The following is a 25,310-nucleotide window of genomic DNA, read 5'->3' on the forward strand; positions in this document are numbered from 1 at the left end:
CTTTCATTAGAATTTCAAAGGGGGTCAGTGACCCCCAGAAAGGTTAATTAAGAACTGCTGCCATTAAAAAAAAATAAAAGAACTGCTGCCATTTAGAGATTTCATGGCAGTCTTCCATCTTTGAGTAAATCATTTTCCTTCCTATTATTCTGATTCACAAAGTTTTTCTACATTTTCCTGCTTACTTGTCTCTTGGGCAGTAAATAAAGGTTACCTCTGCCCCAGAAATGTGCTTTAAAGAAATAATTCTTAACAAAAGATATACATCAGATTTAACTGGGAGTGTTTCAACATCCCACACCTTTACCCTAAATGTAGAATTAGAATCTCTGGAGATGGAATCTGGAAATATCTATTTTTAAAAAAAATTTCCCATAATTTTGGTATGTAACCCTAATTATGAACCACTGGTATGAAGTGTTCATATGCCTCCAAAGTAAGAATGAGGGGCCATGGGAATTTGGAGTTGGAATGGGGGTACATTTATGAAAGAACTGGATGAAGTGGGCCTCAGCACTGTCTCCTGAAGTCTTAGATGTCCCTTAGTGCCACTCTTGTAGTATACCTTAGGCCAAAGCAACAGTTCCTGGGCTAGGCTAACTTAGGAGTCTCTGCATAACTTAAGAAGAATTTAGACCCTCTTTCCCAAAGACATGAGTAATATAGGCCGTCTGTTCTGGCATTTGAACTACATACATAGAACCTACTCTTCCATCTTGTCTGACTTGGTCTCCTGACTTTGCTTTGCAGACAGCAGTGGCCCTTCCAGCACTGTGTCCAGCGCTGGTCCTTCCTCCCCTACTGCAGTGGATGGTAACTGCCATTTTGGCTTCAGTGATCACCCCTCCCTAAATTCACATGTGACTGAAGAACATCAAGGCCTTGGGCTGCTCCAGGAGACCATTGGGAATGGAGCACAAGAGGTCCCCATAGAAGGGGAACAAGAGCCTTTTGAACGAAACCAGTCCCCACAGGAACCACCTGTGGAAACCAGCCAGCCATGCCAGAAGGTTGCTGAGGAGGTCAGCCAACCATGCCAGAACATCCCTGAAGAGGAGGTCAGCCAGCCATGCCAGGAAGTCCCTGACATCAGCCAGCCATGCCAGGAGAACCATGATGATGTTAACCAGACATGCCAGGAGGTCCCTCAGATCAGCCAACCATGCCAGAATGCCAGCCAACTGTACCAGAAAGTCTCTGAGGAAGCTTGTGAGCTTTGCCAGGAGAACTCTGAGGAGGTCAACCAGCCACGCCAGGGGGTCCCTGTGGAGGTTGGCAGGCGGGTCCCTGGGTTCCCTGTAGGGGTTGGTGGCCTGGCCCAGGAAATTCTCGTGGAAGTCGGCAAACCAGCCCAAGGGATCCCTGAGGAGCTTAGCCAGCCATGCCAGGAATTCTCTGGGGACATTGGCAGGCTGGCCCAAGAGGCTTCTGCAATCATTTTGTGGTCTCAGGACATCCCAGAGGTTGATAAACCATCCCAAGAGTTCCCTGGGGAGGGTGATCTGCATGTCCAGGAGGTCCCAGAGGAGGTGAATCAGCAGCAGTCCTATGTGGTCCCTGAGTTGATTGACCAGCTGTCTGGAGAGGATGTTCCTGAAGTCCAGTATCCATCTAGCAATGTAAACCCTCAGAGCCAGTCTCTAGCCCGTGACCAGAACTCACCCCTTCCACCAGCAACGTGTGATTAATCATTTTCTCATTAGTGGTGCCACACTATACCAGACATTTGAGCTAGCAAATTCTTCTGTTGGCTAACTCACCCGCCAGCATTAAGGCCTTGGATCTCACCAGAGGTGTCTGAGGAAGCAGTCCTCTTGGCATGAAGCATACCTGTGCCAGAGCTGGGCTTGGGGAGGAGCCAACTTCAGGTTAAAGCAGCTGTTGACTTCTCACCCAGCCATTAGACTTGAAAACGATTTCCTTCAAGAGGTAAATGGGTCTATCATTACCTAACTTTCTCTGATCATCCCAGGAAATCCCAGATTGGTAAAGGAACTGCCACTTAACTGCTGAAGACTACACCTAGGGATAGCAAGTGCAAAAGGGGACTCCAAGGTCTCTACTTTTCCGGAAAATATTCACAACTTTTCAAGGTACCCTTAGACCATATGCGCATTCAGGGGACTCTTGTCTTTGTTAGTATCCTCAGGTGGGCCCAGGATGTCTGTCTGAGATGTCTGGGAAAAAAGAGTTCCTTTCCCAAACAAATATCCATCATGGCCACAAATTTTTAGATTGGGCTTATGGATGTTTCCATATCATCACCAGGTGCCCTCTCTGCCCTAGTCCTGTTCCTCTGGGCAATAGCTCTAGGGAAAAATAGGTATTAGATTGCTGTGAAAATTTCAGAGTAACTACTTAAAATGCTCTGGGAGTTCTTGGCCAATCTGTAAAGCTGGGCCTCCTTTTGTTGTGGGACTATATGGCTTAGGAGATATTGTAGTAGAGAAAAATCAGGTTCTATTTTAAGCAATCAGCAGAGATCAGTATTGTACAGACATGAGCAAAGATTATATATATATTTCTGTAGTCGAGTCAGGGACGGACTGGCCAAAGACCAAATACTCCAGGGTCCCCATAGGATTTGTCCTCATATCATTGTGTCTTTAAGGCCAGGTGTGATTATGAAGCTTTTCCCAAAGATCTGGGGATGGGGATGGGGATGGGGGTGAGTAGGAGGGGTAATGTGGTCATTGGAGTTGGGGGCCGGAACATTATGAGTGCTCAATAAATATAAAATAATGAGAATAGTCAACCATAATAATGGTGGTGATGATGTCCTTGTGAATTCAAGAATGAATGACTGGGGACTTCCCTGGCGGCACAGTGGTTAAGACTCTGTGCTCCCAATGCAGGGGGTCGGGGTTCAATCCCTGGTCAGGGAACTAGATCCCACATGCATGCTGCAACTAAGAGTTCACATGCCACAACTAAGGAGGCTGCTGGCCGCAACTAAGGAGCACCTGTGCTGCAACTAAGGAGTCTGCGAGCCACAACTAAGACCTGGCACAACCAAATAAATAAATATTAAAAAAAAAAAAAGAATGAATGACTGTAGGTCAGTCATGTCTGTGACTGAATTAATCTGAACCAGTCAAAAGCCATTGTAGTTGAGCAGGAATGGACCTTAAAAATATGGAGATTAAACATCCCAGGAGGTCCCTATGGCAATCAGCCTACAATCCCAAAATTTCTTAAATAAATAGTGTTACCGGGAAGAGAGGTTCTATCTCTGTGAAGCACCAAAGGGTACAGTGCCTTCTCACCAGATCGTTGGAATCACCCTCTTAATTTTTAACTGATGCTTGGGAGTGAGTGTCAGGAGTTGATATAAACGGCGTGTGCTTTCTTAACCCCCTTGATGTCTTTACACTGGGAAAGCCTAGAACACTAGGGGGGCTGGAATATCCCCCTCCGCATGTATTCACATTCACAACTTGGCCTTTCCTGACATACCCAGGACTATAAAGGGTTTCACTGCAGAGGAAAATCCAACATTTTATAATACTTCATGGAAAGCCTGACTGCACAGGTGAAAGCTGTTTACAACCTCAATAGGCTCTGGATCTCTTAGGGCCCCTCAATTCCTCACCTCTTTGGTGTTCTCCTACACAAGGTATCTGATGCTGGTTATTCGGTCCTTAGCGCTTGGCCCCATGGTATGCAGATCCCCTTCCCAGGAGGCGCCCTGCCTTTCTTTCCTCCCCCAAAACAAATGTATGTCCCCACCCTCAGTTCCTATTACCCATACTTGGGCATTCTCACCTATTTCCACAAATAATGCTGGCTTCCCATAACTTTTTCTCCCTTCACCCGCCCTATATTCTCTGGCTTCCCTGGGTCCTGGAACTGCTTCCAGTCATCAAAGGCATCAAGATAAATGACCATGCTGGTAGAAGCAGAGAGTTAGAAGCCAGGGCCCAGCAACTAAGCAACGTGTGGAGTCAGAAAAGGCCTAAGCAGCACTACGGCGTCTGTAATGAACTTGATTTATTGTTAGAGTTGGAGGTGGCTCCGTCACAGCAGCTGGGAACTGTAGCAGGGACGTGTGGGAGGGAGCAGAGCACAGCAGCACGAGAGGGTGGGAGCTAGGAAGAACACAGGTGGTCTTGTTTTGGTTTCCACAGTCATTTGGCAGAGAAGCTGAGCCCTGAAGAGCGTCTGGATTTCTCAGTCCCGCAGTCGTCTGGCAGGGCTGCTTATTGGCTTGCTTGGGGTGAGGTCCTTTCCTGGGGTGGTATTTTCGGCCTGTTTTCATCTCACTCAGGAGTTAAGACCTAGCTCAGCTTCCTCTCCCTCTTTCCTTCCTCCCTCTCATTTTCCCCAAGTCCTCTGGCATGGCCTCCACCTCCCCGATCCTCTGTCCAAGAGTCTGGGGCTGGAAAAGCAGCCAGCGTTCCCATTTCAGCTGCAGGATGGCATAGTGGAATGTTGGGGGAGTCACACGTTGCTGGGGTGTCAAATGTTAGGATGTCAGGCAGTGGCTTTTTAACCCATTACACACCAGGCCACAGCAGGGGACCACATGCAGATAAGCCAAGCAGGTATGAGAAGGGATCAGGAGAGTTGGAATGGGTGGGTGAAAACTTCATAAGGTCAGGGAGCTTGGAAGAAGTCTGCGATTGGGGCTGGGCTCTCCTTGCTCCTTTGTGCTGTCCAGTAGGCCTGGTCTGGGCACAGCTCTGGGATGTGAATGGTATGAAGCAGGGGCCGGGAGGATAAGCTCCTTTCTTCTCTCACCAACCTGTTAGTCACAAGAGCTTCAAGTTTTGGATTGAAACATTCAGATACGGAGAGAAGCAGTGGGACAGTGTAGCAGCAGCATACCCCCAGAACCCTGCTGGGACCCAGACTCTGGTGGGGAAGGGAATGGGAGATGGAGGAAAGGATGCAGCTCTGGCAACCTCACTGACAGTATCCTGCCCCCAGGTCACATAAATTACTATTGGAAATCCTTCCTTGGGATGCTAAATACATAGATTAAGATAAAGAGGTCCTTGGGGTTGGGGATATGATCTCCCTCCATGAGGGAGGAGGTTGCTCTCTATCGATCCTCACTCCCCACCCGACACCAGCATTAGGCAGTGCTGAGAGAGGGTGTCACTCCAGGGTTCTCAGGCATCAGATGACCTTGTATCCTAATTTTGCACCCTCCCCCTATCCTAATCCTGTTACCTTTGGTTTTGAGACTCCTTTCAGGCATGGATGAAGGGGAGGCACAACCCCTCCCGTTTAGCCCAGCCTAAGTTCCCACTAGACATCCTGTCCCCCTCGCCCCCCTCAACTCCCATGTCCCTCAACCCCAAAGGACTCAGCATTAGCCATTCTCTAAGGGGGTTGTGGGAGCAGATCCTTGGGGAAGGGAGAGTGGTTCTTTCAGAACTCAATCTTGCAGGCTGGGAAGGACTCATCCTGCATGACCACGGTGCTGCTGCTCGCCAGGACCAGAACGTTCAGTTGTTGCTGCTGCTCATGAGTCTGCTGGTACCACTCACGAGTCACCTCCGTGTCGTGAGTAGGGATCAGAGTTACCTAGGTGGGAGACAAGACATGCCTGAGGTGAGGATGTGAAGTCAGGGGATGGGGCACCTGATGGTCCAGGATGTAGTCCCACTCCCGGAGAAAGAACTCAGTCCTTGTATTTTATTATGTTTTATTTATTTTTCTGGCTGCGCTGCGCGACATGCAGGATGTCAGTTCCCCGACCAGGGATCAAACCTGCGCCCCCTGCAGTGGAAGCGCAGAGTCTTAACCACTGGACCGCCAGGGAAGTGCCCCTCAGTCCTTTTATAAATAGAGGCTGTGTTCCATTGCTGCCTCTGAGTAAAGTTTGACCAGACTACCTCCTTGGTGCTTCTTGCCACTCACCTGAAGATTCTCCCCCCACTGGGCCTTGCCCTCCAGCAGGGCGTCCAGCACAGCCCGGCTCGGCTCGCCATTGGCAGGGTCATTCCCACTGACCACATAGTAGGATGCACGCACTCGTCGGAAGAAGTCAAGGTCAGCAGTCTTGCCACTGCAATGATTCGGGATATAGGCAAGATCCACATATACAGGGAGGCCAGAGCTGCCCTTGGAACCCAAGGCCGCTGTAGAGACAACACAGGACTCATTGTAGAGGGAAAGTAGAACTCTTTTGGCAACCTTCTTCTTCCCTCCCACCCTCCCTCTCTTCCACTGGAGCCCTTGACCAGCCACACCCAGCCCCAAACCACAATCTCTCCCACTTTCCATGTTATACTTACTTGGTCCTGCCTTGAGTCCATTGATTAGGCCTTTCGACATGGGGCTGTGTCCATCCTTTTCCTCTGCTGGGGTGACCTGGCTTGGAGTGCTGCGTGGTCGGGGTGGCACCCGGGATGCTCGATCTGCAGTCCCTTTACCAGGGGTGGGTGAGCGTTTTCCCCGAAGATCCAGACGCTGGGCAGGAGACGCTGGCTTGGCCCTGCCTGTGGCCCTGCGGCCGACTCTCCCCTGTGTCTTCTCCTTCTCCCGTAGCCTCTCTACCCTTCCAGACTCTGAGCTGAGCCCCTCGGGGTCAGCCATGCACACGTCAGGGCGGGGAGGGGATGGGCGAGGGTCTGGCTGGGGGATAGGGGGTGGGTCATGGCCAGGCCTGGGATGGTGAGTCCCACTAAACCCACCAGCTTTGTCCACAGGCAGGAAGTCCCCATCTTCATCTGAGTCGAGGGCTGCCTCAGCTGTGATGGATGGACACTCCTCAGTTTCTGGTGGAACGTCAGAATCTGACTGCGAGGAGCCCGAGTCGCTGACTGACGTCGGGGGTGTCTCATCTGCCACGGGGCAGGGGCCCCCTGTGGCCCCTGCAGCCCCCACCCGACGCCGCCCCCCTCTCCCTACCAGCCGAGCTTCCTCAGTTAAGAGGTCACTGTCATCCGTGGATTGAGGCAGAGGTGGGTTCAGGAAGGATGGAGAGAGCTCCCCACGATGCGGCCGGGGCTCAGCAGCACATCCCTGGGGCCCAGCCTCCATCTCAGGGGAGACACTTCTAGGTTGGTCTCCAGAGGCCCCTCCAGGGCACAGTGGCTGCTCAGGGGAGAGCAGTGTGTCAGGCCTGGAGCTCCTCTCGGCTCCCTCAGGCCAGGCCCCACGTTCCCAGGCGGGACAGGCCTCAGCCTTTCCTTTCTCAGCCTCAGCTGGGGCAGGGCCTGGGGGCTTGGGGCTGGTTTCAGTTGGGCCATTGGTGGCACGATCCCTGGAGGGGCCCTGTAAGGGGCTTGGCTTCTTGGTGGCTGCCCCTGAGCACTCCAGGCGGCAGGGCAGGGTGCCCTCATCCATGTCTCCAGGCAGGCTTGGAGCCAGAGCTGGGGCCAGGTCCAGTGAAGCTGGAGGTGCTGGGCTCAGAGAAGTGAGGTCCCAGAGGCCGTGGGCAGCTGGTTCCATTCCTGGGACCAGCTCTACAGACCCTTGTTCTGCAGCCTCCAGGCCGGGAGGGAAGCACTCAGCCACACTCGACATCACAGGTGTGGTGGCCTCAGAAGAGGAGCCTTCAGATAGGGCTGGTGAGGCAGGTCGCGGAAGACTGGAGAGAGGGGCCCCGGGAGAGCTGGGTGATGGGAGCTGGGGCAGTGAAGAGTCCAGGCTGGGGGCCTTGGTTACTTCTAGGTACTCATCATGCCGGGCTCTGGTGGGGGGCCCTGGAGCCAGAGCCAAAGCTCGGTCACCAGAGAAGGCAAGGGACCCACAGGGTGCCGAGCGGGGTTCTGCTGGAGAGGGCAGCTGTGGAGGAGCTGGCTGCAATGAGGAGAAGCCAAAGGCTGATGCAGGGAAGTCCAGGCTGGGTCGGGCAGGACCCAGGTGGGAGTCCAAGGAAGGGCTGGTATGTGCCTCACTTTCAGGCCACAGGGTGGAGGGGCCTGCAGGCATGGGTTGTGGGGGACTTGGGGACTGGGCCTCTTTCTCAGGCTGCTCCCGAGCCCCCTTCTCCAGCTCCAAGTCACTCGTGCTGTCATCCCAGTGACCACGGCCTGGTTCCTTGGGGGATGGGGTTCTCCTATCTGGGCTATGGCTCAGGATGTTACCATTAAGTGGGGGGCTTGGGCCTTTGCTCTGGGGGATAGGAGCACGGGGGGGTATTGCAGGTGGGGTGAGGCTGGGGTCCACGCTTGGCCCTGGCTCAGGCTCCTGCTTGGGGGGTACGGTGGGTCCCGCCAGAGCTGCATAGCTGAAGGTTGGAGTGTCGAATTGGAGGCGATGGGGTGAGACAGGAGACGGAAGCTCCTTCTCTGCAGATGTGCATTGGCCAGCAGCCTCCTCCTTGGTTGAGATATGTGGGGGCCAATCCCCAGCTGCTCCAAGTGGAGGCTCTCTAGTGGGGCATGCACGGCCCAGCCCAGTGAGCATCATCTGCTCATAGATGTCTGCATACTGGAAGCGTCGCTCATCGGGATAGGGTGTGGGCTCTCTCTGCTCTGGCTCGGTCTGCTCGGGCTCCTTAGAGGCATGGCTAGCGCTGGCCTCTGGGACCTTTGACCTGAGGGGGCTGCTGTCAGGAACCCCAACCCCACCTTCTTCTTCCCTTTCCCCTTCAGCCTTGCGGTAGTCCTTCCCTAGGGGGGAGTACGGCCCGCCTTCCAACTCAGCTGCCCCCTCCTGCACTGCAGCCACCACACTGTCATACTCGGCTGGGTCCCAAGAGAAGGGCGCAGGAGTGAGTGGCTGTGGGGCAGGTGTTGGGGGAGCTGGGGCTGGGGACAGGGGTGCAGGGGGCAGGGGTCTGTCCTTGGGCACCCATGGTGGGATGTCAGCCAGCCATGACGGGGTGGTGGGCTCATTCCTCATGGGTGGCATGGGCTTAGGATCTGGGATAGGGCTCTCTTGTCCTGTGGCCAGCGGAACCCTCTGTCCAACCATCTCAGGTGGGGAGGCCGGAGGAGAGATGATCTCAAAAGGGGAGCGAGTCAGCTTGTCCTCTTCCTCTGGTGGCAGCCCAACTGGTGACTCAGCAAGCCAGCGCTCCACCTCCAGCTCCTTCTGTGGTGAGGGCTCCTGGAAGCCCTTAAAGTCTGAGGCCCAGGGACTTTTGGGTGTAGGCTCCAAGGGGGGCACTTCCTGCTCATCATCCGGCCCCTCATCGAGGAAAGTGCTCTCCCGCTCTTCTGTGAACCGTGGCCGGGCCCCCTGGCCACCCAGCTCATGAGGGAACCAGACCTTCCGCTCACAGCTCAGCTCCCTCCAGTATGTGTCCTGTTCCAGGACCACATCCTCTCTGCCCCTCCAGTACCTGTCCTCCTGCTCAGGAGATGTGTCCTCCCATGTCCGGGCAGGCTCCTTCTGTTCTCCAGCTGGCTCTCCTCTGGCTGGAGATGTTTCTTGCCACTCCTGGACCACATCCTGCTCCTTCCAGTACTTCTCGTCCTGCTCCCGGGCCTTGTCCTCCTGCACTGGGCTCTCTTCCAGCCCCAGAGCTTTGGTCTTCTCCAGCAGAGCTTCTTCCTTCTGTCCCACAGCCTTGACTTTTTCTGGAGATTTTTCCTCTAGGATCTTCTCCTTTAGTGTCATGGTTTTATCCTCCTGTACAGGACTCTTCTGCTCCTGAGTTTTGTCCTTCTCTTCCAGAATCTTGTCTTTTTGTTCAACAGCCTTTGGACAAATGTTTTGTTCCAGAGCTTCACCCTTCTGTTCTAGGGCCAAGTATTTTTGTTCTAAAGCCTGGTCCTTCTTTTCCAAGGCCTTGTCCTTCTGTTCTGGGGCCTTGTCCTGCTCAGGGGCTTCATCTTTCTGTTCTAAGGCCTTGCCCTTCAGTTCAGGGACCTTGTCCTCTGGAACCTTGTCTTTATGTTCAGAGTCTCTGACTTTTTGTTCTAAGATTTCATCTTCCTCTCCTGGGACCTTGTCCTCCTGTTCCAAGGTCCTGTCTTTTGGTTCTAAGTCTCTGTCTTTAGGTTCTAAGTCTTTGTCTTTTCCTTCCAGGGCCTTGTCCTTTTGTTCCAGGGCTGTGTCCCTATGCTCTAAGTCTCTGCCTTTTTGTTCCAAAGCCTTATCCTGCTGTTCCACAGCCTTGTCCTTTTCTTCCAGAACCTCATCTTTGCGATAGATGGCTGTACCCTTCTGCTCTGTGACAGTAACCTTCTGCTCCAGACTTTTGTCCTTCTGCTGTAGGACTTCATCCTTTGGCTCAGGTCCCTTCTCCTTCTGCTCTGGGGGTCCGTCTTTCAACTCTGGAACTTTATCTTCCCACTCCATGGCAATATCCTCCATGGCAGGGCTTGGCAAGGACTCAGGACTCTTGGTGAGGGAACTATCAGGTGTCAGAATGTGTTCACCATGGCTTGTGATCATTCCAGGTGACTGCTTCCCATCTCCCAACAGTGTAGAGTGAGAGAAGGAGCTGGCAGGTAATTTTCCGTCAGGGCTCTCATCTGTGACGTCTGCCTGTGCAGCGTATCCACTGGTCCCATCTGTGGGAGGTGACACTGTGGCTGCACGGGCTTCTGGAATAGACACAGGGGCTAGGCGGTGAGAGGTGTCCTCAGTCTGCATCAGAGGCCCTTTTTCTTCCTTTCCTAGGGTTAGTTCCCCAAACTGGAGGGTGCCAAGGCTTTCTGGAGACAGCTGCTTAGAAGAGATATCCAGAGAGGTCTCCTTGCTGGGACTCTCTTCTGAGAGAGAAAGCGACCGGGTGTCTTCTGGAGATACCTGTGGCCAAAGGTCTTTGTGTAGGTGCTGCTCTGTCAGGCCACAGGGAGACCTAGGGACGGCTTCTTGGTTGGCAGTGTCTGGGGAGACCACGCTGAGGACAGAGGGGGACTCCACCTCTTCAGGGGAGAGGCCTCGGTCAGGAAACCGGAGCACCTCATCTTTCGGAGGTTCACCAGGTTCTTGGTGTGATGTTCTCAAATCTCTGGGAAGGGCTTCTGTTTCCAGAATCGGCCCTGTGGGCTCTCCCGCCTCCACAGTCTCAAAGACTATTGCTTTGTCCTCTTCTGGCAGCCGTGGGACGGTACAGCCTGCATGTCCTCCAACAATGCTGATGGGTGCTTCCTGGGCCTGGGGGCTTCTGGGAGGAGGCAACGTTCCCTCCTCCTCTGGTGTGCCCTCTTCAGGCCCCGGCTTGACTGTCCCTTCTGCAGCATCTTCCTTGCCCACACCTGGTGTATGCTTAGTATCTCCCCAGGAGTCTGCTTCCTGAAAGTCTTGGGGCTCAGACTTTTCTTCCACTGGGGACTGATGAAAGGGCGTGTGGGTGGCACTGGGTGGGCCAGATGGTGGGGGAGAGGCCATCTTCACTGTGCTGTCATCTGGGCTGAGGCAGCGCTCCTCCGCTTCTCCAACGGCTGGTTCCCCGGGATGTAGGGTGTGGCCAGGGGCAGCAAACATCAGGGGTTCATACTGATCGTGAAGTTTCTCAGACATCTGTACATTTGTGGTCTCCTCCTCTTCCTCTTCCACGGCTCTCTCTCCAGACAAGCCTCTCTGTACAATCTCTCCTCTCTTCTCTGACTCCCCAGTCACGGAGAACTCCTCACAGGGTGGTGATTTGAAACCTTTGTCTTCTTCCAGTGAGGAGGTGGGTGAGATGGTACCAGCTGATGGCACGTAGTCCAGGCCCTGAGTGGCTTCCGTGTGGGAGGAGGGGATGCTTGTGACCGTGTCAAGCAGCAGGGAGCTCTTACCTGTCTCCTCTGTCTGGGGAGCTGTGAGTGAAGCCACGGACTGGTCCTCAGCCACGGATGTGGCAAAGGAAGAAAGCTTGTCACACTCAGTGATTGAGGTGGCCGAGGACACATGCTCCTCTTCAGCCAGAGGGGCGGCCACCATGTTGGGGGGGTAGGTGAGTTCCGACTCTGGCGCTCCATAGCCTTTGCTGGGGGTGGTGGGAACACCAATGTCTGCAGGCTGGCTAGCCTCAAAGGGGCCAGGACCTTCAGGCCCAGGGAGGTCATAGGTACCTGTAGGAAATCTAGGTGGAGCTGCGCGCTCCTCCGGCTCATCATGGATCTCCTCATCTGAGATAGTCTGCTCGGTCTCTGAGTAGCCAGGGATTGTCTCGTCCTGGATGTAAGAGACGTGCTCAGTGGCTCCTGCAGGGGTGGCCAGGCTACTTAGGAATGACGAGGTCTCCTTCTCAGGGGCCTTGCCTTGGAGTCCTAGTTCCTGGCCCCCGAGAGCCTCCCTGCCCCTTGGCGTTACCTGCAAGGCTTCTTGCATATGTTTTTGGTAAAAACCCTCAGCCTTTGTCTCTTCCTCTTCCTCCTCGTCTGAAGGGTGCAGCTCCTCCATTTCCTCTAACTCGGCCTTCTCTATCACATCCTCCTTTACCTCAGGTTCACTTTCCTCTCTGGCTTCTTTTCTGTCGGGGAGCCCCTCTGATTCCTTTGCCTTTTTATCCTCCCAGGGGGCTCTCTTTTTCTCTGTTTCAGCCCCAGAGTCTGGGCCTCTGTCCTTGCTGCCTTGTTCCTCAGGGATGTCTGCGACAGCCTCTTTCTCCTTTATCACAGGCTCTTCTGGTTCCAGCCCTGGGACAGAGGGTGGTGCCCCCAAGGCCACTGTGCTTGGGAGTCCCTCCTCTGCAGTGTCTGGGGGGAGTGGTTTCTCGCCTAGTCCTGTGTCCCTTTGTTCAGCCAGCAACCCCGTCTCCTCACGCTTCAACTCCTCGAAGTCCTGTGTGAGATCCTCTGGTGAAGACAAGGCCAGCTCCCTTGTTGGGAATGGTGCAGCCCCCTTTTGGGCTGGGGGTGTCCGGGGCTCAGAGGACAGCTCCTTCTCCCCACGGGCAGCCCGGCTCTTCTCCATCTTGACTCTGCCGGGGGCCTTGGCTTTGTAGAGGGTCTTACGTACCTCAGGGGTAAAGGGCTTCAGGTCTGGCTTGGAAATCTTTTTGACCTCAGGTTTGGTATCTTTCCTCTTCTCCTCCTTCTTGGCATCCTTCTTTTCCTCCTTCCTTCCTTCATCCTTCTTGAGCTCCTTCCTCTCCTTCTTGATCTCTTTCTTCTCTTTGTCTTTTTTCTCTTCCAGCTTTGATATCTTTTCTTTCAGGTGTTTCTTCCCCACCTTGTCTTTGATCAGCTTTCGCTTCTCTGCCTTCAGTGCCTCACTCGACTCTGTCCTCACCCTCTCAGGCTTGGCAGGCTTCTCTGGGGGCTTCTCAGATGACTCCTTTACCTTCTTCTCTGTCTTGGCTAACTCCTTGGCCAGTTCTGAGCGGGCCTCCTTGGCTCCCTCTTCGGCCACCTCCTCCCGTTTGGCCAGCTTGCCCACGGCTGTCTTGGTTGTGGCCTTGAGGCTCTCCTTGCTATCAGCCCGCTGTTTGATTTTGCTGGGTTTCAGGTTGGCAGGCACAGCCCCAGTGGCCAGCTCCTTCTGCGTGGCCACGGGGTAGCGCAAGAAGTCCAGGTGTCGAAGCTTTTCCAGGCCCTCCAAGATCTTGTTCTGGGGAGCATTCCCTGGAAAAAGCACGCGCACAATCTTCTCAGTGGGGTTGGCTGGTAGCCAGACCACCAGAGCAGTGATGGAGGTCAGGTAGGGCACCGAGATCTCAGCCTCCTTCCCATTAGCCAGCACAATGCCTGTCTTAGCTTTACTGTTGCCTGCCCACTTTTGCATGAGGAACTGCATCTCCTTGCTATCCTTGACAGGGTTGAGGACGTACATGTCCAGGCGGCCCACACCCATCTTGTGGAAGAGGGTCAGCGGCTCGATGGTGTTGCTGACCACACGGTAGAGGGGCTCGGCCTGGATGCCTAGGCGGTTTAAGTGCTGCAGAGTGAGGCAGGCCTCCTCAATGCTGCGCTTGGCCTTCCGCGAGGCATCAGGCAGCCGCAGCTTATCGGGCACGTTGAAGAAGACAACTCCAAGCTCGGGGGAGATGAGGTTCTTCACCCAGTCACTGTAGCTGCTAGAGCCCTGGGACTGCTCCTCCTCCAGTTCTGCCACTTTGCGCTGCAGGAGTCCGTTGATGCCTGGCAGGTTGTCTGCCCCGATGTGTGTGAGCAGCACGGAGTCAATGCGGTCCAGGTGCCGCACCAGCTTCCAGAAGCAGGACTTGCGATCAGAGCCACCATCCACCAGGATGTTGAAACCATTAACGGCAAAGAGGGCAGAGTCCCCGCGGCCGCCAGGGAAGATGTAGCAGCATGGCTTGGAGAGCTTGAGGAAGCCCCCTGAGGTGGGGGGCTCCAGCAGGTCAAAGGGGGATGGCACATCCACGGTCTCAGAGACGTACTCGGAGAACTCAGCCACGCCATCCATGGTGGGCAGCATGGGCTCAGGGTTTAGCCGGAGGTGCAGGGTCTCTTGGGAACTGGATAGTCCCAGGTGGCTCCAATCACCCTCCCCTAAGCAGGACACAGTGAGGAAAGCCTGGATCCCAGGGTCTCTATTGCTGAGCAATTGGGCAATCTAGATGAAGGGGAGAGAGAAGGCTGATCAGGTCATTGGGGTTATCGCAAGCCAACTCAGACTCAATCTGCTAATCTCCATCTCTCTCTGAGGTGATCTCCTACCATTCTGCCAGCATCCCTGGTGGTCAAGGAATGTGGGATTTTCCCTTCCTTGGATCCCTCCCCACAGCTCTAGTCCTACCCCATGTTCTGTTCCTCCTAGACACTCAGACATAGAACTTACCTCTGGGTTTTGAAGGACCTGGGCAAAGTTTTGATAGGAGTAGGTGCCACTCTGTAGGATGAGGTCTCCCCCAGGCTCTAAACTTTGCCCACTCAGGATCAGTAGTTTGTGAGCTGATGGGCTGCTAAGGAGGTGGTGAACCTAGAGTGGAAGGAGAGGACTGGTCACAGAGAGAGGAAGCCCAGGGAAGGGCACAGAATGTTCCTGGTCCCCCTCAGTTCTGCAAGGACACGCTCCCCACTGGTAGCCCCACAGCACCTCCAGGATGGGGCTGGGATTGTGAGGCAGCTTAGATGGCAGAGAGAGGATGGCTCAAAGCCAAGTCCGGGAATTCCTGGCCTTACAGCAGTAGCACTGGCAAGGGTGGGTTATGGCACTTTCGACAGGCCCTTGTGGCAAAGCACAGGCCCTGGCCTTACCTCGGAGCTGATGCTGTCGGCACTGGGGTTTACCAGGACGATGGTCTCTAGGATCTCACTCTGGTGGCAGAGGGTCCTCTGGCCTGAGGGAGAGATGCAGGAATTTGTACTGAAGGAAGTGGGTATAGACTAAAATGGAGAGGCATTGTGTAAGGCAGGAGAGGAAAGAATGCACTGTCAGAAAATGGGGCTTAGGGGAAAGAGAAGCCTGCTTATCCTGAGATCCTGCCACTCTGGCTACTGCTGAGTAAGGTCTAGGGACTGGCTCCTGCAGCCCTTCCCTTTCAGGGTTTCCTCCTCCCCTCTCCCACAACGGCTGTCTTCTCCCTCCCTTCATCTGCCACCCCCTCTGCCTGGAACTCCCGCCTCAGACTGCCCTGGAGACAAGAACCTTTTGTCCCTGTCTGTCCCTCTCGAGCACTAAGCTCCTGGTGCTGCCTGGGGACGGGGTGGGGGGGCTCAGCTGAAGGGAGGGCCTCTCGGAGGATGGTCCTCACTCAGCTCTGTCCTCACTAGCTTGCCTCTGTCCTGAGCTTTCTTGCCAGAGTGCCTGGAAATAAGGAGATGGGTGCTTCTGTGCAGTGAGTACAGACTCCTCATCCTCCTTTCAAACACCCATCCAAGGCCAGAAGTCCCATTCGAAAAGACTCAGAGAAGTCTATGCTATCAAAACCCTTGGGGGTTGGTTACAATGCAGAGGAGAAATAGGACCTCTTGTTCTGTGCTCTGGTTCCTCAGAGGCCGAGCCTGCACTCACAAACATGCACACAATCATACTGTTTCCACCACCAAAGGTTTCACAGCTCCCCATCCCACCTCACCTTCATGTCCCCAGGCTCCAGAAAGACCTGGTTCACTCCCCACAACCCATCCCTTTCAAACAGTTTCTCCTCTCATCCTTGCACCTCTCCTGTGGGCCTTCTGTCATGGAGAGGGGAGTCTGGGATTCACAAACAAGAAACAGATAAGGCAGGAGAGGTTCAGAGTATTCCCCAGGCTATGGAGGAACATAATACACCATCAAATCCCCTCTCTACTTCCCTTATCCAGGCTCACATGAAACACCAAGCAATGCAGCAAAGAAAAAAAGTGCTAGGTTAGACAGGAGATCCTGAAGAAGGATGCTGCCATCCCGTTCCTGCCCTTACCAACTGCAGCACACAGTGGATTTACCTTACAAACACGGAGTTGAGCAGATGGTCTGGGGAGTGGGCTGTCTGGAGGATATTGGTGGGAGGACACATAACCTGTCCCCCAGACCCTCTTCTGTGACCCAGCGCTCTCTCCTCTTTCTGGGGCTCAGACAAGAGGACCCTGGGGCCAGGGCCTTTGTTAAGCGGAAGAGCGATGGTGCCAGGATCAGGCAGATCTGGCAGCACTGGGCTGCAGTTGCAGCTGCGGGGGAAATGAACTAGGGATGGTGTCAGAAGACCAAGCCCCGCACAGGGTAGGTGGGGCCCATGAGGAGTTCAAGCGTTCTTTTCTATTAACTTGGGAGTTGAGGGACACTTTGAGGTCGGTTCAGAGGATGAGAAGCACCTCAGAGACACGCACGGGCAGGGCTTGGGCAGGTGAGGGATGAGGGATACACCATGGTTCGGGGAGCGGCTGGCCCTAGGCTAGCTCTAAGCAGTTTAGCTTAGAAGGGCAGTTCCTCTCCCCCCACACCCACCCGCCACACGCACCACAAACACACAAGGTCACACATTTGAACTAGGAGGGCCAGAAAGAGAAAGATCTGGGGCACGGATGGATTTGCTTTCTATCTACTACCCGCCTTCCCCAGTCTACCATTCCCTGCAGTCCCCTAGACTGGCTTATAACCATAGACCTCTCTGATCCCAGTACTTGCCTTGGCGCAAGACCCTGCCCCTCACCCATGTGCTCTCAGGTTGTGACTGGCAACTACATGGTTTACACCTTGTGCTCCTCCTTTTCAGGCCTGGGGGAAAGCCCTGTTTCTCTCTTCTACAACCCCCCCCCCACCCGCGATCCCACTGAAGGCAATTGACTTGTCTTCCCTCCTTCTTCGGAGAGGACACCTGGTGAGGCAGGGGCCCGTCCCTTTGCCAGAGATGGGGCTGGGGGGTGGGCTGCGGGTGCTGAGGCTGAGCGGGCGGGAGGGCAGGTGTCTCCGCAGGGAGGCGGCCGGGGAGGGGGGGCGCCCGGGCAGCTGCAGTCTGCCGCAGTGTGTGAGCGAGTGTGAGTGTGCGCGCTGAGCTCAGGCTCCAGCTCCGCCCCCACCCCCACCCCCACCCCACCAGCATGACAAGTCATTTTCTTGGCTGCCTCTACACGGGGGGCGGGGAGGGGGGGGACGCAGAGAGGGAGAAGGAACTGGCTTCTCTGTTCAGAGCCCCCATCTTGGGAAGGGAAGCAGAGATGAGGTGGGGTGGGAGGCCGTGACTGGGAACCTGTGGGGTTGACAGGACGGGGAATGCGGGGCAGCTGCTGCGGAGGGAGTGCTCTCAATCTCCGGAGCGGCCTCTCCATCCCCGGAGGGAGCCAGAAAGGGGGGCTCGCAGCCCAAGTTTCAAGCTCGTCGCAGGGAATGGGTGTGGGGAGCACGCTGCAAATAGGTTGGTCTGTGAGGAGGCGCATGCCACGTCTTAATGACCCTTTCCTTCCTTCTTTTCCATAGTGTCCCCACCTTCCCATACTTGGCAAAAACTCGCAGTCCCGTTCACCCCCCAGCATAAGAGCAGCTGAGCAATCTAGCAGCTGACACCCAGAGACCCTCCCATCAGGTGCCTTCCCATAACGTCCGCCTTTCCCTCAGATTCTTCTGCCCCCACCAAAGACAGAGCCCCCAAACGCCACCAGAGCCCCAGGCCTCGGGGCAGAGCCAGCGACACCACCCTCTGCGGCTGCCCCTAGGCGGCTGGCTCCCAGCTCAGCTCAGCCCAGCTCAGCCCGCGAGGTGGCCTGTCACGGTCCCGGCCCCATTGGCTTCCACCTGGTTCTGGGTCCAGGCTGGCCCCACAGCCAGTTCATCTCCTCTCTCTGTTCCCCCACCCTGCCCACCCCGCTGGGCTAGTTCCAGACACACCAGATGAGGTATCAACTCCCTTCCCATTACCCGCATCCCACCTCCCTATCACAGCATCCCCCGTGCCCCACGCCAAGCCCTTTAGTTCGGTTCGGTTCTTACCCTGGGGTGTGGGAGAGAGACCCTCATCGAGGCTGTGGCTCCGGCCTCAGCCGGCAGCTTCGGGGACGAGTCTGCGGCACTAGGGGTGGGAGTGGGGGGGGGGCGCTTGATGGTGAGGGCGGCGCCAGGGCGGGGAAGAGGGGCTGGTCCATGACGAGGCACTGGAGACTTAACTGTTTCTTTGCCTTCACAATGTCAGTGATCTGGTGCTTCTGCTTGGCTGGGACCTGAGGAGTTGTCTAGCAGCTCAGAGCCAGGGTGGTCTCCAATGGCCCACAGGGCCCTTCTCCCCCAACCCCGCTTAGTTAAGAAATATTCTTTTAGCATCAGCCAAAAGACCAAAGTCCTGTGCTGCACACTGGGGGGACATAGGAGGTATGGGCTGCTTGGGCCCTCCCCCCTTCTCTCCGGAACCATCTGCTGCCTCTCCCCTCAGACTCAGGGAGTGACCTTCAATCCCTGGAGGAGCAGGAGACAAAGAGGCTGGGGGCCTGAGAGCATGGGGTAGGAGTGAGGGGGGACTACTTGAGAAGGCTGGGGACGACTGAAGGGAGGGAGTTGCGCTGAGCTCTGCTGGCTTCTGAGCCACAGCTGTAGAAATGGGGTGGGAGTGCAGAAATAAGTCTCATTTTAGGTTGGAGGGTAGTTTGAAATCCTGGAGTGGACACATGGTCCTTAGTCCATCTCTAGCCCATCGGGGGTGGGGCACAGGGGCCCTAAGACCGCATACAATTCTGTGCCGATGTAGCACAGCACAGCAACCACACAGGCACTGATACTTGGGATTCTTGGTCATTGGGTATGAAGAGGCATTTTCTGAAGATTCAGGGCACTTTTTGCCTTTCAGTGAAATAGTTAAAGGGATGAAGGAAAATCACCAGGGCCCCAGGCGTACAAGATTTTCTTACTCTAGGCCAATTATTAAATGTCACAGAAAGTACTCTTTGGACTAAAAAGATCTTGTAATGACTTTGTAGGGTGTTGGGTCCCTGTTCTCCTTGTCTCTGCACTTCGCTATGTCTCTTTGATGTCTCCATTTTATAGGATCTTAATCCTTCTAACATTGGCCCTGTTTTCCTTAGTCTCTACCCCTGTCTCAGATTTGGTGACACGTGCTCTAGGACTCAAAGAGAGGACCTGGAGAGCTCCAGCACTCAGTTCCAACGGGGCAATGCTCATGTCCCCCTGCCCTCTTCCCTTCCATCATCCCTCCCCAGTCCTGGCCGATTCCTACTGCCTTCCTCACAATGACATCCACCCACTCTTAGCCCAGCACCAGCCCCACCCTTGCCCCTGGCTGCCAAGAGCAGCTTTTGAAGGTCAGAGAAGCCAAAATAGTCTCTGCTCTCAGCATCCCCATCCCCCCTAAACTGCCACCAGAGGAGAGGAGGAGCTGAGTCACCAGTGCAAGGGGGGGAGGGGGACTCCAGAGGGGAGGAATCCTTGCTGAGATCCGGGGATGCAAAGCAGCAACATGGCAACAGCCCCACTTGGATAGAGGAGGCCAGCTACAGAGATATACAACACAAACCAGGCTGAGTTCTGAACATCACAAAGGGGAAACACCTCCTTTCTGCAACTTCATAGTTCTTATTTCCTCCCACCTCAAACCTTCCATCTCCTCCCTGCTTTCTGGAGCTTTCTGGAGTGTGCAAAGAGGGAAACTTGAGTAGACATGTAGCTTGAGAACAAAATAACATTTCTCAGCCCAACGCAGAGCCCACCCTTATTCTCAGCTGTTACCCCCAAGGGCCACACCCTGGGCAAGGTTCCAACTCACAGTGGAGTTTTCCTTCAGCCTTCACCCTCTGAACAGCCACTCACCACAACCACACCTCCACCCGCTGTGTTCCTTGGCTCTGCTGCAATGAAATAGTGAGACGCCAAAGATGAGAGGGAGGCCTGAGCTCAGACACAAAGTGAGATCGCAAGTCCTGGATTTGAGACCCCTCTCCACCATTTTACTAATCATGCTTTTCAACAAGCCACTTAAGCCCTCTGAAAGCTTGCTTCCTGAATTATAAAATGAGTGTAATATTAGTACCATCCTCCAACAATGCTATGAGGAGTGAATGACATAAAAGATGAAAAAGTCCTTCATTCCTAGAATCCTAAACCTGCAATGCACAAATACCACTGGAAGTCTGTCTCCCTTTTGTGGAAGATTTATGAGAGGTCACCTAGGTGATCAGGGAAATCCTAAACCAGAATCTCAACTCTAGAGTAACTTAGCTCCCAGGTAAACCCAGGTGCCTGGGAGGTGCCTGCAGGAAGGGACTTAAAATACTCTTCATGTCCCTCCTTTCCTATTTCTGACAGCAATGCAAAACCCAGTTCTAGGGGCCAATGAGCTGTTGTATTAATTCAGAATAGTCTTCATGTTTGCAGAAGTAAAGGAACTAACACTTCCTGAGTGAGTGCATCAGTGGTGATGCAGAGTCAGACAGAAGGCTTCCAAACTGGTCCTTCAGCCTGTGTTTTTTTAGTCCTAGAATATCCATCATGAATTATAAATTATGAAGCCCTCTCCCTTTCTTATATGTGCCCAATAGTAGAAGTAGTATTAGAGTGTTATTTAAGCTCAGTTTCCCACTGTTTTAATCGTTTCTGGGTTTGTTTTAAAATGCTTAGAAGCTCCAGATTTTTTTGCAGGAGTTAGAAAGGAAGGCTCCAAGTCACCACTGGAGACAAAAGTGGTACAAAGCCTTTACCACATTTGACCACTAGAAGGAGCTGGGCCACTGACGCTCCATCAAAGGGTCCCCTCCGTGTGTGTGTGTGTGGGGGGGTAGTGGCAGGAATGATTACACTCTCCCTATCATAGCAAGATAAATTTTTGTCCTCCTTTTCAACATTTTGGCCCAGGGCTTGAGGAGAAGTGAGAGGGATGGTGGCCCAGCCTATGGGGTGGGCAGAAAGGATTAAATCATAAGGTACTAGCATATTCCACTGAGCCCATCCCAGCAGCCTGGTTCCCTTTGCCTCCCCACTAATGGAGGCTGAAGGGAGGGGAAGTGTCTGCAGCTGCTCTGGGCTGTTGTTTGCGGGGACAGCTGAAAGAGGAGCCAGCAGGGGTGGGGCTGTGGCTGTCTTGGGCCTTGTGGGGTTTTCCAGGAAATTCTCCACTATTCTCCAGGGACATACACAGGCCACCATGAAAATGTCCAAACCTAAAAAAACTCAAAAGTAAGCCCTGATCTTGGGTATAATGGCCCTAAGCCTCTTGAGAACACCATGGTAAAACTCTTTGCTTGAGAAGATCTAGTAGGTGCTTGTATATCAGTGCTTGTTTCTGAGAGGTCCCTGAGAGTAACTACGCATCTCCCTGTAAGTGTTTTCCCAAGCATCTCCAAATCTTAATCTGAAGAACGGCTAGGTGTTTTTGTTTAAGTTCTATTCATTCTTACATCATTCCAGAAGGCATCCTACTCTTACATCCGTGTCCAAAAGGACAAGGTTGGAGAATTCAGTGTGAATTAATAACATCAGCAGATACTCCCCAAACTTCAGTTCAGTCATTAATTTCATGCTGCCGTCCCTTTATCCAGCCTTGCACCAAAGCTCCTAGGATTAATCGAGTGGTAAAACTGTTGATTTTAAAATTATTAGAGCTAATGGAGGAAGCCATGAAATGAGTAATACTAAACAGAAGGCAGTCTCAAGACAGTGACTGGTTACCTTCATAGGAAGCCAGTCACATCAAGAAGATGCCAGACTCACATTTTAAAAATGCTGCACATATTCCTAAGATAATGGAGCATTAGTCATATTAACCATGTCTTCTCTCTCCAGGAGCAGCAGAGGAGTAGGTGATCAGGGAAATGACCAACCATGTGGCAGTTAGTAGGAGGAGCAGGAAAAGAAGGGAAGTGACTATCTATTATGCTGGATAATTGAGAATTATCTGTATAAGATACGAATTCAGTCATTTGATGGCAGTGACTGTTGAGTTGGGTGGATTTATATTCCGTAAAGACACTGGTGTATGAATTGGTTTGTCAACATTTACCAATAACATGAGCAGATGCCCAGCACTTTTATAATGGGGTGTAGGGCTTTCTGCAGTCTCCCCACAGATATTGTTGTGGAATAATAACTCCTAAAATATTATTTTCTCAAATTCCTGACCATTTCTCCCACACAGCAGAATGGGAAGCTGCATCCTGTGAACTTTGATCTCAGTGCCAAACCTCAAAGTATGACTAGTTCTTGCAGCAGTAAATCCAGGAAACCCTGCTTCTACTCTGGATTTCATGGGCTCATCAGCCTTTGGTACAAGGTTTCTGCTCCGCTCTGGACATCTGTTGACTGAGCCAAAGGAGGAGGCAGAAACCCTGAAACCTGGAGCCTGTGCAGCCTGAGGGAAACTGCTAAGCAAGGATCTGGGAAGGTGAGTGGGAGGTTCAAGGGTCTCTGCAAAGGGAAGCAAGGAGGCCAGGGCATACAGAAAGGGGAACAAACAAAAAAAAGGAATTTTTACTTGGGAGATGACTGATCACTCAAGAGGTACCACGTTCCCTTACTGCATGTCAGTGGCTGTCCATAACCCACCCTCTTCTCAAGTAGAAATTATGTTCTCCAGGCTTCCTCCACCATCATACCATCTGTCTGCGAAATGTACTGGGTATGTGGGGATAGTTAAGGAGCTTTACAACTTTCCTCTCAGGAGTCCCTCCCTCCCTGACCCAAACTTCCCACAAGGCCAGTTCTGCCAGGGAGAGTGGACTTCTGCTCTTCTGTGACCAGCCCTCACCCAAAGGACTGAGACAAATGACACTGGTCCTAACCTTTGACCTCTGAGGAGAAGTGAGCTAGATGCCGGGTAATGAAGAGTCTCAATTGTTGGTTCAAGTCAATGGATGATAAATCAATGTTCCAGGAGAGAATCCCTGTGAGAGAAAAAGAAACAAAGAGGGACCTAGATAAGGTCAGAGGGATTGGACTTGTGGGAGCATTTCCAAGCTCACAGAAGGGGTAAGGAGAGGGAGGGGATAAGGACGGCTGCCATGATCAGCCTCACTGATGTCTTTAAGAAATGTGGCTAGTGCCTATGTCTAGCTCCCATCCTGTGCCTTTCTTGGGCTTTGCTGAGCCAGAGGGAGAAGTGCAGAGTTTAGGCTAAATTTGGTCATTAACGAGTTTGTATGTAGGAATTTTCTTGCGCAGTTGCCCAATTGTGATAGAAGTGACACCCAAGGGCCCATTCCCAGATACTAGGGACTGCCTTCCCCATAGAGGTAAGTAGGATTCTACACTCTCCTTCTGTGGCCCCCTCCTTGCCTCCACTCCCCCGCGGCATGCTTCCACCCGCAGGTGGCTCCGCAGCACTGCGCCACAGGCAGTGGAGGACTGAGGAGCTTGTGGCCACGAAGGTCACTCTCTCAGGTTGGCCGCTGGCACTGGGATATTTGAGATTTGTCTGCGGCGTTCAAAACGCACCCTGTTCCTGTTCAGACGCCCTAAAGAAGAAACTAAGGTAGGGACATGGACTCTCCAGGGGATGGTGACGACTTTCAGGACCTCTGGCCCAAGACACTGCGGGAGGGAGGGGTGTAACCAGAGGGCCCCCCACCCAGGCACTGCCCAGCTCCCCCCTCCCCCACGCTCCCGCCTGCCTCAGGGAGACTGCGAACGCCATGGGGTGTGCGGGAAGGATGGAGATGTGAGATGTTGGCAGCTCGGGAGGATATGAACGCGTGACACTGAAGATGCAGGTGACAGGGGCTGATGATTCAGATTAACAGGGTGCGCAGATCTCAGGAAGTGCACGCTAGGGATGGAGGATGCACATGGCAGAGAAGCACGGGATGGAGGATGTCCCGAGCGCAGCCAGGACAGCAGGCTCACCTTGCTCAAGGTGGGCCCGAACGGCCCTCAGCTGATTCTCTGTACCGATATCGCCGATCACGATGAGCAAAGAGTGTTTCTGCAGGTCCCAGCGTGCCGCCGCCACCGCGGCTCCGGCCTCGCACAGCGGCTCCGCGGGGTTCTGAGCCAGCAGAGAGCCGGGGCTTCGGAGCCCGAGCCCGGGACTTGTCTCCATGGCAACGTCGAAAGGCCGCCGGGGCCCAGCCTCGGTCTCCATGGAAACTCCGTTGGAGTGCTAGGCCGGCAGCATCCGCTGCAGGGAGAGTGCGCGCGGTTCTTAAAGGCCGGCGGCAGGAGCCGCTCATTGGCTGCTGCCTGTCAGGGGGCGGATCGTTGGCGCCGCAGGGGCCGGGCTGGGGCCGCGTGCTCTGGCTCTGCGGTTTCGCTGTGCCTGGGGGGCGGGGGCGTGGCTGTCCCCCTTCGCCCCCAGTCGTTTTCTAGAGGGAGCTCCCACTCCGACTTGAGTAGGGATGGGGGCTCTGAGGGCCGGGTGGAGGGGCGAGTCTATTGCCTCGGCGCCAGAAGAAGCTTCTAGTTAGGATATTTCCCAGATAAGTGCTGTCTGGCAATTCCGCAGCCTCGCCCGAACTGAGGGGAGCCATCTTGTCCCTCTCTGACTCTGAGTTTGTTTGGGTGCATCGTTCTTTGTTGGTGTGTTTGTATTATCATTGTCTGGAGCTTTTTTTTTTTCCTTCTGTCACTGCCTGCCAGGGTCCTACATTGCATCCTTGGTGTTTCTGTCGTCATTGCTTCAGGCCCTGGGTGTGCTCTGGAAGGCTGTGCAGTATTGGAGGGACAGAATGACCTTCCGGCCCTGAGTCCCTGGTGAGTTGTTATTCCGAAGATAGTGGTTGGCTCATCGCCATCTCTGCTGAGGGCAATGAGCTCAGACTGCAGCAAGGGGGGTTTGAGTAAAACCCAGGAAAGACCTACCCAACTGCAAGTAATGTGACACAGTGAGTTGGGTAACCTTGGGAGACAATGGTATTACTTCCCCCAGGGAATTCTCAAAATAGAAGGGGCAGTGTTTGAACCAGTGAAGAGGTTGGCCCTTCCAAAATTAAAAACAAAACAAAACAGAAGAAAAACCAGGGGATGTGAAAGAGGACTGAGGAGCCTGGCACTGTTTTATGACTGACTGGAACATCCTTGTAAAAATGGTGTGGTGCTGTAAGTCTACCCTCCCCCTTTCCTCAGTGTGTCTCCACCACCTACTCTGCACTCCACTGTCTTCTTTTACACAGGATACTGAATCATTCTGTATGTGTATGTATAAGACAGAGCTT

At 53.8% G+C, this 25,310-nt stretch overlaps 2 protein-coding genes across 4 annotated transcripts in view; one reads left to right on the forward strand and one right to left on the reverse strand.

The window, feature by feature from the left end:
• Positions 1–7,970, forward strand: part of PPIP5K1 (diphosphoinositol pentakisphosphate kinase 1) — a 54,431-nt gene extending 46,461 nt beyond the window's left edge. Inside the window, exon 31 of one of the 2 annotated variants that reach the window (XM_089907293.1) lies at positions 751–7,970. In XM_089907293.1, the coding sequence (XP_089763419.1) occupies positions 751–1,688 (938 nt within the window). In that variant the 3' untranslated portion in view covers positions 1,689–7,970. The remainder of the gene's footprint in view (positions 1–750) is intronic. The other variant, XM_089907294.1, reaches the window with a different exon arrangement.
• MAP1A (microtubule associated protein 1A) lies at positions 1,214–24,241 on the reverse strand. 2 transcript variants are annotated; one of them, XM_022587276.3, is made up of 7 exons: positions 24,004–24,241; positions 22,944–23,045; positions 15,006–15,088; positions 14,587–14,727; positions 6,246–14,361; positions 5,869–6,089; positions 1,214–5,532 (listed from the first exon to the last, which is right to left on the reverse strand). In XM_022587276.3, exons 1-7 carry the CDS (start codon positions 24,239–24,241, stop codon positions 5,377–5,379), a joined length of 9,057 nt encoding a protein of 3,018 aa, XP_022442984.2. In that variant the 3' UTR covers positions 1,214–5,376. The 2 variants fall into 2 exon arrangements, with proteins under 2 accessions (XP_022442984.2, XP_022442985.2); XM_022587277.2 differs by lacking the exons at positions 22,944–23,045; positions 24,004–24,241 and adding an exon at positions 18,157–18,167.
• Between the last annotated feature and the right edge of the window lie 1,069 nt (positions 24,242–25,310).

The sequence above is a fragment of the Delphinapterus leucas genome, chromosome 2, assembly GCF_059928025.1.
Source record: "Delphinapterus leucas isolate spDelLeu-1000000601 "Yukka" chromosome 2, BTC_Dleu_Yukka2, whole genome shotgun sequence".
In the NCBI taxonomy this organism is placed as follows: Eukaryota; Metazoa; Chordata; class Mammalia; order Artiodactyla; family Monodontidae; genus Delphinapterus; species Delphinapterus leucas.